General features: G+C 39.2%; 1 protein-coding gene across 2 annotated transcripts; it reads left to right on the plus strand.

Annotated features, from left to right (window-relative positions):
* Positions 1 to 352: 352 nt before the first annotated feature.
* Positions 353 to 16,573, plus strand: hhatla (hedgehog acyltransferase like, a). 2 transcript variants are annotated; one of them, XM_010891870.4, is made up of 13 exons: positions 353 to 572; positions 3,461 to 3,604; positions 6,947 to 7,014; positions 7,878 to 7,991; positions 9,073 to 9,099; positions 10,758 to 10,952; positions 11,590 to 11,799; positions 12,048 to 12,219; positions 12,654 to 12,798; positions 13,006 to 13,041; positions 13,212 to 13,413; positions 13,599 to 13,740; positions 14,606 to 16,573. In XM_010891870.4, the coding sequence occupies exons 2-13, from the start codon at positions 3,499 to 3,501 to the stop codon at positions 14,758 to 14,760; spliced, it is 1,572 nt and encodes a 523-aa protein (XP_010890172.1). In that variant the 5' UTR covers positions 353 to 572; positions 3,461 to 3,498; the 3' UTR covers positions 14,761 to 16,573. The 2 variants fall into 2 exon arrangements, with proteins under 2 accessions (XP_010890172.1, XP_010890181.1); XM_010891879.4 differs by lacking the exon at positions 9,073 to 9,099.
* Positions 16,574 to 16,581: the final 8 nt, after the last annotated feature.

A 16,581-nucleotide genomic window follows, 5' to 3' on the forward strand; every position in this document is an offset into this window, starting at 1 on the left:
CTTGCATTTGCTTAAAAAACCCATACGTTATTGCCTTTGGTTACATCTTTAGAATAAATTGTACGCATTTCAATGCATTTACGTGAGCTTTTATTCTGAAGGTTTCATCATTTCCGTACGAAGGTGATGTCAATGTTCGTGCTGCTGGCAAAATATTACTTCTGTCATTAGCCATTCTATTCTCCATGAACTCTGGATCTTGCCTCTGCTTTGACAGTCACTGGACGCGCAACTCTCACTGCGACTGCGGCGATGTTCTGAAAAAAAAAAGAAAGATAATTATAACCCGCAAAAGGGCACCCCTGCCCCTACCGGTTCCCTCCCTCCCTCCCTCCCTACCTCCCTCCCTCGTGAGTACAGTTTCCAACATCCTCACCCGCTGCGGCAGGCTATCAGGGGGGTACTGCACTCGCGTTACCAAAAGCAGGTTCGGATGAATTAGAAAAACTAAACGCCTTACCAACACCCCTTTTCTTTTTTACTGTGGGCATTTTGGGGACAGGGACTGCAATAAACCTTGTTTCCTGCACTGCTTTACTGTAGCTGACTGACAGTGAGAAGCGGATAGAAAGGTCAGTAATAAGTGCACTTTCTCCTTATTTGTGCTATTGGGTGACTGTGGCATAATCTCATTGCAATACAGTAGAATGTTACTGCAACAGTCTCTCATTTGCATTCTGGCAGCGTAGGCGTTTTTTTTTTTAACCACACAGCTAGGCTACATAATAGTGTTAAATTTGTATGCAACACACACAAGACGATGCTTGAGTTTATCTTGGGCATGAACAGATCTTGAAACTGTTAATCAGTTTGTAATTTTAACTCATTCTAACTCCCTCAGCAATGGTCAGAAATCTCTACTTGAGTATGCCCAGCGCAGATGTATAAGACTTCCATAAAATGAGAAGTCATAATAAAGATTTCCTGTGCTTAATCACGAGAGGCAGTGTGCCTTTCTTGGTCATTTTAGGTGGTGCTGATTTACACCGAGGCGATCACCCTATGCGTCTCAGTGGCTTACAGATCACATTGCAGCTGCTGTACCGTGGCGGGGAGTTTTAGAATGAGCAACTGCTGTGGCTAAAATAGGAGAGGTAGAATTGCGCAGCTGACTGTGCGGATTCTGAAGGGATCCTAGTAGAGTAATATGCGAAGCGTTGCGGTCAGAACGTTGTCTCCGACGCTGGTTGACTGACTGGGCCTCCTAGGCCTAAAAGTAAATTGTCAGTTAAAAAAATTACAATTTATTAAGAATTAGCAAAAAAATAATTTTCAGCGTTAGAACATCTAGTGTTTTTCTTTTTATATTTGGAAACATATGATGCAGTGTACAGTCGAGAATAATGTGTTTAATATGTTTAATATGTCCTTTATCAATAAAAATCGAATGTTAAAAAAATCGAACACGTGTCTTTTTAACCTTTTAAAGACTTTTATGTTGAGTAGGCCTATTTCAAGAAAGTCGAAGTCCTTAAGTTAGATCGTGTGGTGAAGTTCCTGTGTTGCATCGTGCAGTAAAGGCATGGGGGAAACACATGGATTGGCCAGTTACATGCGATGTTTTTGTTTGTTAATAATTACAATGTTAACTTTTCCATAACTGTGAACTCAGTTTACACATCTTCAAATCTTCAAATACAAACATATAGTCCAATTTAGATCAAACAATCTACAAAAAAGGCTGTATCGACCAATCCAACAGCACATAGTCATCATCAGTGGATGGGCTTAGTTGAGAAATAAAAAACAATGATTATTATTATTGAACTATTACTGTGTTCGAATAGGTTTTCTTAAAGTATGTATTGCAAAAACGCGGTGATTGGCTTTGGCTTTGCAGGAAAAGCCTAAGTACAGGTAAGAGTTTTCAGATTTAAAAAAATGTATCTACTGTTTCGGCTCAATGTTGCTGCTTGTTCATTCTTTTAACATTGGTCTCCCTTAAACTCGAGATCATAAAACGAGGCTGAGTTTAGGTCCTTACAGTAGCTATTCCCAGCTCTAAGTTGTAATATGAGGTGGGTTATGTAGCTTTCATCAGTTGGGCTGGCAATGGGCCTCATTCACCAACTGTTCTTAAGAAGAAATTCCTTCTTAAAACCCACTTACGCAGTTTCCACAAATATTTTGACATTCACCAATGTTTACTTATTTGAAATGTATTCTTAGGTAAGAACAGAATCTACGCATACTCAGGAGCACACTTACGCACATTTGAGTGCTGAAATTTTTTTCTTCAATTGTACAGTTTTGTAATATATAGAATTGAAATCACAATAATATTTAATCATTTATAATATATTTTAATAAAAATGTACATTATTCTTCTGTGTTTGGCAATATTTTTTTGGCCTCAGTTTTGACTTCTTGTTACATCCTCAGTTGTGCGCCCTTCTCCGGATACCGCTTATACTGAACGAGTATAACGTCCCATGCTTCTTTTTTGTTGTTATTTTATATCCACAACTGAATATGACAGCTCGTTTGCTGTTCTCTTCCTGCAGCAGTACCTCCATCTCCACTTCAAGTATTTTTTTTACGTTTGGTTCTCCACCGTCCTTAGATTTCGGTTTGGCCACTTTTTAATTTCTGTGTGATTTCTGTGTGCACACGGCCCTACAGTCTGATGCCATTTTATGGAGATTTGTGATGGGTTTACTTATGCTAATTAGGAACAACTGGCACGAGCATTCAATTTACGTGGACGATCGCATTCATCATTATAAGAACATAGAAGCAAACCATTCTATGGTTTAAGACCACGTTATGAATCTGACTTTTCTTAGGACCTTTCTCAAGAACAAATTTAAGAAAAAACGTAGGAAGATATTGGTGAATGAGGCCCAATGTATTTTTTTTATGCTACCAGACCTTTAAAATGCAAAAATAACAAAAGTAATTATAATAACAATAAACAGGAAAGACTACTTCTACTAGTACTAATAATAAATGGAGAGCAAGGTAGAAAGTATATATATATATGGGTAGAAAGAATTGCGTAGGCCTACTTTGTGGCTTTAACAATGGATGGAAGTGACAAACAACTTTAACAACACTGGCATTTCTGGTGCAATGACTCGCATTCAGCTCTAAGAAGTTTTACACTTAAGTAGCATCATAGACTTCCCAACATAGCACCCTGAAAATGATCTACATTATACTTTTACCTAGTTACTTATCAAGTTCCAAGTTGTCTTGAAAATCACCAGCACTGCGAAAAGAACAAGGTCAAATCATCTCGACTTGCAGATAGAAAAGTTCAAAACATAGTATGGCAATGCAAACCTTAATTTTATTTAGTGACTAAATATGTTAGGTTTTTCACTTTATGATGTACTCCAGAGTTTTTGAGAAATTCAGCCAGTAGTTTTTAAACTAGGATACAAGCAGAAACAATATGTTGCAAATTGCCCATTTAGCCCATCCCCAGCTCCATCCCTTTTTCTTTCCATTCTCTCAGGTTCCCGGTGTGTGTGGGTTTGGTGCCAGCGATTCAACATGGGGCTCAAGACAGCCCTTCCCAAGCTAGAGCTGTACCTCTACACAGCGGTTCTCTATCTGGCAATACTATGGGCTGGCAGCTGGATATGGGAAGCCTCCTCCGGTAAGTAGCGGACCATGAGTTGTTACTGGTTGTGTCCCAAATTACACTGCATTCCCTATGTTGTACACTATATTGATATGATCAAAAGAAGTGCATTGTTCGAAATAGTGTGCAACTTTTGGGGCGGGCCTTGTTGAACAACTACCTTGTTGATTTTATGTAACAAATGTAATGATTGTATTTTTCTTGGGACAGATCTCAACCTAATGCTATCCTCATAATCAATTAACAATCACATTTAGTTCCTGAATAATTTTATTACATCAGCACTTACTTACACACATACCCAGCCTTAAACCCCAAAAAGCAAGCAGTGTACCGTAGAAGTTCAATCCACAATGGCTATAGGGAAAACCCCCTGGAAGGGCCTAAACCTATGAGGAACCCTAATAGAACAGCTTCAAGGTCAAGCCAGTTCTCTTCTGGCTTTGCTGGGTGAGGATTATAAGAGTTCATGGCCAAATAAGACTAGATGGTTCATCACAATGTTTAAAATGTTCAGACGTTCACTGGGTCTGTAATGCCTTAGTTGCGGTCTAAATGGTGCCCTGTAGCCCACATGTACACTGCAGTGTGGGTTTGAATACAGCCCACTGCTGTTTCTGCAAAACAAAAGTATTTTCATTTTCTGCTCGAATAAAGTGTTGCTGAGTGCTGAAAATAGTAACATTGGTTAGAGAAAATTAAAAAAGGTGCACCTCTTAAGTAAATGTCTGTTGGCTTTTCATATGCAGGAGTGTTTAGAGCTCTAGACACAAATGTAATATGTGCTGTAGAGACTACCTTCATGAGCAGTCTTTCACAAAGGTCCATTAACAGTGCCACTTTGGGACTCTGTTGTAGATGAGTTAAAATTAAAAGATTTTGTGTGTTATGATTATCGTCACACATTCAGTGGCACCCCAAAAATTCAAACACAATAAAGTGAGACTAAAGTTTTTTTATCTTCATAAATTACCCAGTGGCTATATAAAAAACAGATATGCCCTGAAATTCTCATCTCCACTATTTGAGAAATAATTCAGATGTTTAAATCAATGGAATCTATCCAGAAGGGGACCCAAGTGTTTTGCCCACATACTGTAAGAAGACTAAAAAAGGATAACGCCTATTTAAATATTGGGTGAAAAAACGAATTGACTGACTGTACTTGTTTGAAATGTTGCATGCTGGGTATATGAAGGGTGTGGTTTTTATGGGAACGTTTTACACACTGAAGAGTAAAACTATTGTTAAATGAATAAAGTTAATGTGAGAACTGCCTGTCGCAGTGCAGTTTCAATGAACTGTCTTGTGTTTATTAATCAGATGGACTTGATGAGGTAACATCGAATAAGCCCTAGAATGTCACATTAGAATGTCACAATATTTGCCATATTATTGCAGGCTGAATGTAATTTGCTTGTTATATCGCCATTTTCTGCTTCACGGTGGGACTTATACATAGATTGCTAGGCTATACATAGGCCTAGCGATCAGAAAAGATTTACAGTGAAACTCAAATTGCAATATAAAACATTGATTCGATTTTCCATGCAGTAACCTAGGCATTCAGATTGTAGAATGGATTATGTGTTATTACGTGCCACCATTGTACCAAATCAATTCGGCAATCATAATTCATTTGAAAACATGGTTTCCATCATATATTCTGCCAATAAAGTAACTGATCTTACATGAATATTACTGTTCATTTAGCCCTTACAAATGTAATTTAACCCCTGATTCAGCACTATATGCGGATTGAATATAGATTCAGAGTTTAGTTCATCATATTGATTTCCCTTGTACGTTATCCTCAGTTAATAATTAAAACCTCTCTCATCACTGCGTGTTTTGTTTGCATCTACAGTATTGGTCCGCATAGGAAGACAATGGATTCTTCCTGGATTCATCATTCTGTTATGATTGTCAGATTATTATGAATGGCCTAATTAGTATCTAATGTCCTACTTCTTAGCCTGTGAAGAGGAAATTATGAGACTAATGGCAGAACATGTCAGCAAATCAGAACGCCAGCAGAAATCCTTTAGTTACCAAATATTTAACATGCATAAAAATGATTAAACCATTTTTTTATATTTTTTTATATGTACTCTTACAAAGCAAGGAATATAGAAAATATTGCTTACTAACAGTTCATCTAGGAAAACTGTGCGCTAAATAATTAAAATGTAAACTGTGTTGCTCTGGTCAGTGATGTCATAAATGTTCTGCATAGAAACTGCTTCCTGGTACAGTAATGCAGCACAGTCAGGCTGGCCGTGTATTGATTTGAACAGAGTGGCTGGCGAGTTATGTAACCTGTGTGGATGGATGTGTTGGGAAGGAATTACGCCTGCTGCCGCCTGTGTGCAATGCAGTTTTCACATGCCACATCTCACAACATCCTCCGTAGTCTCAAGCCTATGTACGTTGTGAAAGGACTTCTTTAGGCCATTTGCTACAAAGAAATAGCTGGATGGAGATTCATGTTATGAATGGAGATTATTGATGGATACAACAATGGGACTAATAAAGATTTTTTTTGTATCATGGGGATGAAGTTTCCTTATTTTTCTGTCATTCATAGGGATGACTTTAGAGTACCTTTACTGCACTCAAATCCATATTGTGCGTAACAGAACAGTGCAATACAGTAGTGACTGTAGTTACTGCTCTGGCCCTCAGACAATTGTTTTATGGGGATTAACAGTTTTCTCTGAACTGGAATGACCTGTCCAATACTATCAGGTTTATCAATAAAATCCCAGCAATGAGGTTGTGCTGTAGGTTGTGCTAGGGCTGCTGGACAAATTCTCATTGTAAAAAAAAAAAAGATATGTGTTGTTTAACGCTAGCCAGTTGTATTATTTTCTCATATTGACAGATGACATGTTTCTTCCATATTGACATTAAAATCTGTTTGGACAGTTGACCATGTAGTAAGTTTGTTCAGTAGAACCTCTGTAGTATAAGCATTACTAGATATAACATAATCGTGACATAAAACATAGGAGGACAGCTTTTTGGTTCAGATTATTATTCTGGAGAATATGAAGGGCTTTGTGACAGTTAAGTAGGTTATGTAATGTTGTTGGGACATTGCTCAATATGTCATCCTCTGGCCAAAATAACATCCCCAATAGAAATATTAAATATTAACTGTTCCTTTCTCAATTGTGTTTTTTCCCCAATACTGCTTAAGGTCAAAAGTCAAAAATGTAGTTTCAGACACAATATGGGTATAATATTTACAGAATTAAAGGGAGAAAATGATCTCAGTTCACACTGGTCCATAAAGCCACTCCTACTAAAGAGCCATTTAGCCACAGAAATGACCCTATTGTGTTTGATTTTCAGAAAACATGAACAGGAAAGTGTTCAAGAAGAGTGTTAAACCAGGATGGCACTACTTTGGCAGAAAAATGGTAAGTGATTCATTCCACGGATGTAAATTTAAAGCCTTACCCAACACTAAAACTGAGTAGCAGGTTTCCCAAAGACAGCCGAAATCTAGTTGAACCTAAAAGAATAAGCGTTTGTCACAACATGGAGTTTTTGCCACTGATCAACAAAAAAGTCCACACTATCAAATTGAAAAATACAATCTACAAATTATTCTAAATTAATTAAAAAATATGAAACAGACAATATTTATTTGGCAGCATTAATAGCCATAAGTCTATTTGGGTATGTCGCCAGATTTGCACATCCAGACACAACAATCTTTTCCCTTTCTTCTTTGCAAAATTGCCCAAACTCTGTCAAGTTGGATGGGAACTTGAACTATGTCCAAAGGCTTTCAAGGCCCTTACACAGTGACGCATCCCCAAAGCATGATGCTGCCACTATGCTGCCACTATGCTGCCACTATGCTGCCACTATGCTGCCACTATGCTGCCACTATGCTGCCACTATGCTCCCACTATGCTGCCACTATGCTGCCACTATGCTGCCACTATGCTGCCACTATGCTGCCATGCTCTACTCTTCTCACAGAACGTCCTACACGCCTTTGGGCAAACCCCAGCAAAGATTTGAGTTTATTTTCAACAATGACTTTATTTTTGCCACTTTGTGAAGGACCTGGGCTGTTGTTGCAGTATGCACAGTGTCGTGGAAGGCTGTAGCTCCTGTACAGATTATTTTGACATTACTGACATTATATATTTGTTTTTGTTGATCAGTGTCAAAAGCTCTGGATTTAATACAAATATCCTGGAATGCTTATTTAAATAGATCTATGAGTTCATGTGTTTTGTTTTCCATCATGTTTTTTCCTGTGTTTTAGGATGTTGCTGATTTTGAATGGGTGATGTGGTTCACAACATTCCGCAATCACATCCTATTCGCCCTCGCTGGTCATGTGATATTTGCCAAACTTTGCTCCCTGATATCTCCCAGGGTATGTATTTACAGTTACAGTGACATCCCATTCTCAAAATGTCATATAATCAGATGCTCTTATTTAGAGCAACTTACCGTTAGCGCATTCAACTTATCATAGCTAGGTGGGAAAACCACTACATACAAGTACAGGAAGTTATTTTAGATCCTCTTTAAAAATGTGGGGTTTCAGAAATAGGGCAGGGACTCTGCTGTCCAAACTTCAAGCTGGTTCCACCGTTGGGTTGCCATGACAGAAAAGGGCTTTGACTCGGCTGCAAGGGGGGAGGGGCAGCCAACAGGAGAGGAGGTGATTGGAGGAGGTAGCTGAGGCCTGGCATAGGATAGGGCAAGGCTCTGCGCTTTTCATGTCAATTAATGGCATGAGAGGAAGAGGCAAAGCAGCCAGGAGGTCTAGGGAGGAGGGTGTGGTAGACTCTAATGCGCAGAAGTGCGTTGAACATCGATGGGAGAATATAACTCTGTGAAATACCTGCTTCCCAAGACGCGGTACCACAAAAAAAAGGTAAATTAGGGATGTTTTGAGCATTGCCCGAAGGTTGGGGAAGACCAGCACTGTGTCACCTGGTAGGAGCGTCCAGCCAGGTCGGCTGCAGTCTAAGAGCGTGAAACGACCGGCTCTCAGAGGTTGGAGAGGAGGATCTGACTGGGACTGGAAGGATGGGAACAGAGGAGCTTTGTCCGAGTGAAAAACCTCTGCTGCTCAGAGCACAATGGTCTCTGTTGACTGATCCGTCACTGGCTAGGGTCAAGGAGATTGTTCTGAGAGAGATAACAGAAGAGTTGGTCCAGGGTAGCGTGCTCAACTACTGCGGAAAGTAAAGACAGAAAGGAATATTATCATGAGTAACATTAAGAGTATTTAAAAAAAATAAGTTTTACTGTTCCTTATACTTGAGTTGTAACACAGTGTTTACATCAGTAATGTCACTGTATTAAACACTGTTACATAGTAATTGCATGCTAATGGAATAGCTATTTAATTTACTTTTGTTTGGAAATGTTCTTCTCTTGCCAGACAAAATTTGTTCATGCATGTTTTAAATGTGTTTTCTTTTTGTTTTGTGCTTGCGATGAAGATGGGTATGGATTTTTGGTATTGCAAGGTAACATTATTAACATACATAAAAAGTCATACATTTCACCCCAACCAAAATCAGTTAGGCTTATCAGTTTAATTTATTTGTCAACAAATAGCGGCATTATTGTCTTCACTACTTACACTATCTGTTTTGTCGCAGATGTCCATGCATATTGCATCGGTAACCAATGAATACAACCCCGCTTCCAAAAACTTTGGCATGCTGTGTAAAATGTAAAGAAAAACAGAATGCAAAGATGTGCAAATCATTTAAACCCTATATTCAACAGAAAATAGTACAAAGACAACATATCAAATGTTGAAACTGAGAAATGTTATTGTTTCTTGAAAAATATTCCCACTTTGACGTTTCTTACTAAGTTTACTGTTAATTGGTGACAGATCAGTAACATGATTGGGTATAAAAAGAGCATCCCAGAGAGTATGAGTCTTTCAGAAGTAAAGATGGGGAGGGGTTCACCACTTTGTGAAAGACTGCGCAGGCAAATAGTGCAACAATTTAACAATAACGTTTCTCAACATAAATTAAAAATAATTTGGGGATCTCATCATCATTAAACGATTCAGAGAATCTGGAGGAATCTCTGTACGCAAGGGACAAGGCCGTAAATCAATATTGGATCGCCGTGATCTTCAGGCCCTCAGGCGGCACTGCATTAAACACATAAAGAGGAGAAGGACCATCCAGCTTGTTATCAGCCTATAGTTCAAAAGCCAGCATCCATGATGGTATGGGGGTGCATTAGTTCACATGGCATGGGTGACTTGCACATCTGTGAAGGCACCATTAATGCTGAACGATATCTACAGGATTTGGAGCAACATATGCTGCCATCCAGACGACATATTTTTCAGGGAAGGCCTTGCTTATTTCAGCAAGACAATGCCAAACCACATTCTGCACTTCTTACAACATTATGGCTCCGTAGTAAAAGAGACTGGGTGATGAACTGGCCTGTCTGCAGTCCAGACCTGTCACCCACTGAAAACATTTGCTGCATTACGAAACATGTAATGTGACAAAGGAGACCCTGAACTGTTGAGCAGCTGAAATTCTATATCAAGCAAGAATGGGAAACATTTCACTTTCAAAACCACAACAATTGGTCTCCTCAATTCCCAAACGCTTACAGAGTATTGTTAAAAGAAGAGGTAATGCAACACAGTGGTAAACTTTTTTGAAACGTGTTGCTGGCATCAAATTCAAAATGGGAAAGTGTCCCAACTTTTTTGGAAATAAAGATGTAATAGCAATAAGAGATCTGTGTTTTGTGGTGAATTGTAAATATAACATGTCTAACTGCAGTATCCTGGTACTCCGCAGTGCGTCCTGCCTAAGAAAAGCCGTAATGTAGTAATCATATACCACACCCCTTCATGTCTCACTGCGTAATTACCTCATAGCATATTGACACATTTCCATTACTAATACCACAGACATTTCTGCAAAGATTCCATGCTGAACTTCATATGTGTTTGCTACTGATACTGCGCCTCAAAATGAGTTTGCACTTTTAATAATTATATTATAAATTATATTGAAGGTTGTTATTAAGTCATGATAAATGCCATTCAGTTGTAACACCATAGCATAATATTGTAACAACATTGCCATAACCTTGTCACAAACATGCATTAACAATCACTCTTCCTGCTACACAGCGCAGGTCGTTGATCTATGGGTTGTACGGAGGCTTGGCAGTCCTGGTCAGTATGGGCTGGTCCTTCTTGGCGCTGGTCCTGTCACATTGCTTCATCCTCTACAGTGTGGCCCTCGTTAAGAGGAAGTGGATCGTCTTCATCGCCGGCCTTGCAAGCCTGGCCACCTTCAAGATGGAACCTTTTAACAGCTGGCAGGTGGGTTGGAGAATGCATCACATGGAGAAGAGAATGGTAGGCTGGAAGAATATACAGTTATTGGCCCAGAGAAAGAAAACAACCACATAGAGGCTGTCAACAGGGCATAGGGCCACCATAAGTCACAAAACAGCTTCAATTCTCCATAAGTCTTCTCCTTACATCTTCATTTGGCTTGCGATCTGGTGACTAGGGAAGCCATATCTTATCATGAAACATCAGTCAGTTGAGCACTAGGTTTTAATGCCGATTATGAGTCATATTATTTCAGTCAACAATACATTCCAGTGGTGGATACACTTTTCCTCCAGAAGTCAGGGAATACATGTTTTTGGGCTGAAGATGCTATAATTTTGATTACACAAACATTTAATAGCAATTATAACTTCATTACATTTAGCGACTTACTAAAATTTAAGGCATATATTGCTTCATCACATTTAATGAACTACATTTTTGTATTCATATTCACCTTTGTATTCATATTGTTTTACAATGTTGTGTTAGTTTAAATACATAGCATTCCAGACTAGCAGAGCACTCATCTAATGTACAGCCAACATATTAGGAAGGCGTCAGCTGGCTGACCAATCTGTAACCAATCAGTAATGACTGAAACCATGTTCGTCTCCTCCAGGAAGGTTTTGTGATTGGCTCCTTCGACTTGCAAGACATCCTGTTCTACGGCGGCTCCGGGTTCACCATCATGCGCTGTATGAGCTTCGCTCTGGAGAACTGTGAGAAGAAAGATGGCAACTACTCCTTCCTTGACCTCCTCAAGTACAACTTCTACCTCCCATTCTTTTACTTTGGACCAATCCAAACCTTTGATCAGTATCACGATCAGGTGAGTTAAAATCTTGGGATTGAGTGATATAATGGCACTCAAAAGTATTCAATCCCTTGGACTTTTCCACATTTTTGTTAAAACATTAAATCAAAATGGATTTAATCAGGTGTTTTGCTGATGAGCAACCCAAAGAAGTCCATAATGTCAAAGTGAAAAATTGCATCTGATTTGACTTGCCCATTGACTCAGTTTGCCCAATTCTGCACTGAATTGTCACTTCACCTTTGAACTTTGGACCCCTTCAGGCCAACAATCCCAACCTGACCCGTAAGCAGAGAGAGATGTGGAACATTACCACCAAAGCCTTGTTACACCTGGGAGTCATTCTATTGGTGGATGTGTTCTTCCACTACCTGTACATCCTCACCATCCCCAACGACATAAAGCTGGTCAAACAGCTGTCTGACTGGTCCCTGGGTGAGTGAGCCTTGCCCTGGTGCCCAACACTTACCAGTTTAGTTGGGAATGAGCACATGGTCGGAAACATATTGTATCTGTACGTCCCTGCATCGTAATGCACTGAGACCAAAATTGGATCAGCATCTAATGCCAACTGTCCCATGTTCATGATAAACTGCACATCAGAAATGTCTCAATCAGAAATGTACTGTTAATGGCACATGGTTGACAAAGTGCATTCAGAGCTCTGAAGTCCCCTGCTTATTTTCGCACATGACCTAAAACCTGACTGGGTTTCAGGTCATGACGCAACCTCTTCTTATTGTCCAACGTTGCTATTAAACACAGGTATCCAGTTCAGCGTATTCTCTCTGCAGGAGTATGTCTGGTGGTGGACATTATGTGTCAGATGATCCGAGAGGCCTCCGTTTGATTGTCGTTGTGTTTTATAGCTGGCCTGGCCTACTCCAACCTAGTGTATGACTGGGTGAAGTCAGCAGTGATGTTTGGGGTGATCAACACTGTGGCCAGACTGGATCACCTGGATCCTCCACAGCCTCCCAAGTGTATCACCATGCTTTACGTCTTTGCCGAAACGTAAGTGAACCACCTCCGCTGGGATTCAGGCGGTGACTCATGTAAAAGCACCTTTTCTATAGCTACAGTTTAACTATAGTACCAGCTTGGAGTAATAAAGTTTGGAAACTTTGGTGTCTCATGTTATTTGCAAACCTATGTTTTGGTATTTATTTTGGTATTCAATCTAAAAGGAAACTTAAAGGAATGCTCTGTTTTCTGTTTTAGGCACTTTGATAGAGGCATCAACGACTGGCTCTGCAAGTGAGTTTCTGACAAAACAGTTAAATAACACCCCACAGACCATCAACTGTAAGCTTCTGTGTACATTAAATTTAAACAAAACTTTAACTGAACATACATATTTTCATTACAAAATAAGAAACCATGAACCTAAGCCACACACAAACTACAACCGTGATCTTCTTCACAAGGTATGTTTACGACTACATCGGAGGAAGCCACACTAATATCTTCAAGGAGTTAGTGGCCACCTTGTGCACGTTTGGCATAACAACTCTGTGGCTAGGTCCATGCGATGTGGTCTATATCTGGTCCTTCTACAACTGTTTGGGTCTCAACCTGGAGCTCTGGGTGGCCACGTTCTTCTCCCTTCCTCCTTTCTCCACCATTGAGGTACGCATTGAGGTTTTCAGTAACGAAAACCAAATATACCAATGTTGACACTATTGTTGGGATGGAAGATGCAAATTGGGATTAACTAAAAGGGGCCACTGTGAGTCATGTTGTTGTATTTGAGGTCTGTTAAGGATGATGCCAAATTGATGAATATACCTTATGTAACTGCCTTCTGTTCACAGCATGCAATGGGCGAAGCCATGTCTCGTAGGATCCGTGGCATCTTCGGCGCCGTGAACTTCTGGACTATTGTCCTCTACAATGTGCTTGCTCTAAACAGTGTGGAGTTCGCCAAGCTGGTGGGAAAAAGACTGATCGTTCAAGGTACAATCTTTTCTGAAAATGCAAAGAACAATAGTCAAACTCATATAGTCATATAGTCATATACTATATACTGTATATTCCATATTTTTAGATTACATAGGTAAATACTGTATTACCAGTTTGAACATTTCAATGTATAAGCAACAGTGAGATCCTATACACTAATACCGATCCCTTTTTTTTAGCTAACGCTAGGCTATTTTACAATATAAAAGGTTTTGAATTTCATGTCCTCTTCCAAATCCATTTATATTAAGCCATAGTAGACAGTCTGTTCAGTGTTGTAGCCTGTCCTTTTAATTGACTTGTAGTTCTGTCATTGTTTATTTCATTCTTCATTCATTAGCCAAGTATCTCTTCATATCTTGCTATACAGTGGGCTCATTGTTATTGAACAACAACAACAAGCTATAGAATGTATTGCAATTCACGTGGAGTTTGTCACATCGTTTTAACATTAAAGCCAATAAAGAAATGTAATGTTAAGGAAAATCTTCCATTAGTCACATCCATACAAAGCATGTATTTTGAACAAATATATAAACAAAACATGGCTACTGTAAGTGTTGTTCCCATGTTTCATGAGCTGAAATATAAGACCCCAAAAATTATCCATACAGACGAAAAGCATTTCTTACAAAATCTTCAAAATGGTGGCGTGTTGCAATTATATTATTACATGTTGCGTTTATATTGTTGCATGTTGTGTAAAAATGTCAAAAAAATTGAGAATAATTCAGTTGTCCCTCTACACAAACATGTTAATCATGATTACATTCAAAACTAGTCTTTCAAAAGTATTTTTTCACATCATCATGTCTTTCTCTGGTACATTTCTGACTTCATGTCTCTCTCTGTCATCCAGGCTTTCCCCAATCCACTTTGTCTGTGCTCTTTGTGACCTACTGTGGCGTTCAGCTGGTAAAGGAGAGAGAACGGAAACAAGCCCTTATGGATGAGCTTGAGCAAGCGGCCGTGCCACCTACGCCTGAAGAGGTTGGCAAAGAGAAAACTGAGTAAACACGAACAAGAAGATCTTCTTTATCAGGACCTGGTCTTAGGAAACACACAGAGAAGAACCTGCTTTTTATTTCTTCACAAATTGACCTGGTCATGGCGTCAACAGTTAACAAACACCTTCTTCACATTGTTCTTGAGCTTCTGAACGGTTCTGAACTGAACAAGGCTGTCACAAGTCACCCCACATCGGACTTAACCTCCATCATTTGGCTTCTCCTCGACAACTTCTATTGTGCCTGTGTGTTGTTTTGGTTTTTAAGAAGAATACTTGTTTTCTTTTTTGGAACTGTGGAAACTCCTAAAGTGCACTTGCAGAAGATGTTTGCCATTGGCCATGTACTCTGTCCTTTTTGGCGCGGACACACCAAAATGATAAGGCTTTCAGGAACTTATAGATAGGCATGACAAAGGTTTTAAGCAGACATAGCTAAAATATTCAAGAAAACGCTGTATTAAAAGGAAACGTGTCTTGAATGTATGTTTCAGTGTGATAAACGTTTCACAGCATTACAAAGCTGAAACTACACACAACTCTTCTTTGTATTGTTATATTTAAAATGGCTTAGTTAAGCATAGTGTGTTTGTCCTCCCCTAAGCAGGTGCCACTCACTGTTGAGTATATTCACTTGCTTTTTAGTAAATACATAAGGCCACATAAGGTCTGCATTATCTTTTCAGGCTCTTTTTAGGCTATTGGACAAGGAATCAAATGGTTAGGATATTATTGAATATGTTTTGGTGGGTGGCATGCTACTTCGGTTTGAGACTTGGCACACGATGGACTGGAGATACAGTATATTTTTAAAAGAATTACATTCTTATGAACACATCTATGTTTGTATCTTGTTTTCATATGGAATTGTTCCTAACTCAACATTATGGAAACTAAGTCCATCCGTCTGTTCTGCTGTTGCTGTTGCTGTACATACTGTATCTCGGACTACTGTGCTTCTCTCTGCCAACATCTTTCAGGAGACAGGGTGACATTTCTCCGTATCCCCACCTCTCATATTACACCACCTGCTGGAGACAGACCCTGGGTTCTTTTTGTGTTACAAATCTTTCAACTACTTAGAGCTTTTGCTTGGGCCTGTCTGCAAAGCAAGCTGTGCAGGTTTGACGAGCTCAAAAAGGTACAGCTGAAATCTAACTAATACTACTTGAATCCAGGATGGCAACAGGCACCTTTGAGAGGATCTAGTCTAAAGCCCTCCATAGATGTCAGTCATCGCACTATGAAAGGCAATAGCCCCACCATGAGGGAATATGGGTTGGTCTGGAATGGTTATTTCACAGAACCTCTACTGTAAAATGCCTTTATTAACCAGACCAGAAATCTATGTTTTAGATGAGAGCTTTTATTTTAGGTGGTGAGCATAAAGACCAGGTAGGCTGACTGAAAATACATGCTCAAGGATAGATTAACCAATCTTTTACTTTGCTTGCCCAAGGATTAGGTTTGTAGCAACTTTTCAATTACTGGTCAGATGCTTTAAACACTGCCACCACTTTCTCTGTAAGGTAGTGGAAAATAAAGCACATATTTTATAATTCTTAAATTTACTAGTTGTGGATTTAACTTATAATATGATGGATACCATAGTTCCAAAATCAGCACAAAATAGCTCAATTAAATATGGTTCAAGTATTTTAAACAAACGGACATACTGTGGGTCTGTATAGAAGACAGATGATTATTTATAGCTTAGTCCTATTGTCTTCATCTCAGGTTAAAGTGTTAGAATGATTCACAATTTCAAATCAGAGATATTTTTGAAAAATAATAAACCAATAAAGATAACACTTTTGGTCATCAAGTTT

Source organism: Esox lucius, chromosome 3, assembly GCF_011004845.1.
Source record: "Esox lucius isolate fEsoLuc1 chromosome 3, fEsoLuc1.pri, whole genome shotgun sequence".
In the NCBI taxonomy this organism is placed as follows: Eukaryota; Metazoa; Chordata; class Actinopteri; order Esociformes; family Esocidae; genus Esox; species Esox lucius.

Bases quoted from the DNA above. Each gene is read 5' to 3' on its own strand.
- hhatla (XM_010891870.4), top strand. From the start codon at position 3,499: ATGGGGCTCAAGACAGCCCTTCCCAAGCTAGAGCTGTACCTCTACACA. The intron at 7,015-7,877 runs GTAAGTGATTCA...CCTGTGTTTTAG, and splicing joins ACTACTTTGGCAGAAAAATG to GATGTTGCTGATTTTGAATG. The intron at 9,100-10,757 runs GTAACATTATTA...CCTGCTACACAG, and splicing joins TGGATTTTTGGTATTGCAAG to CGCAGGTCGTTGATCTATGG.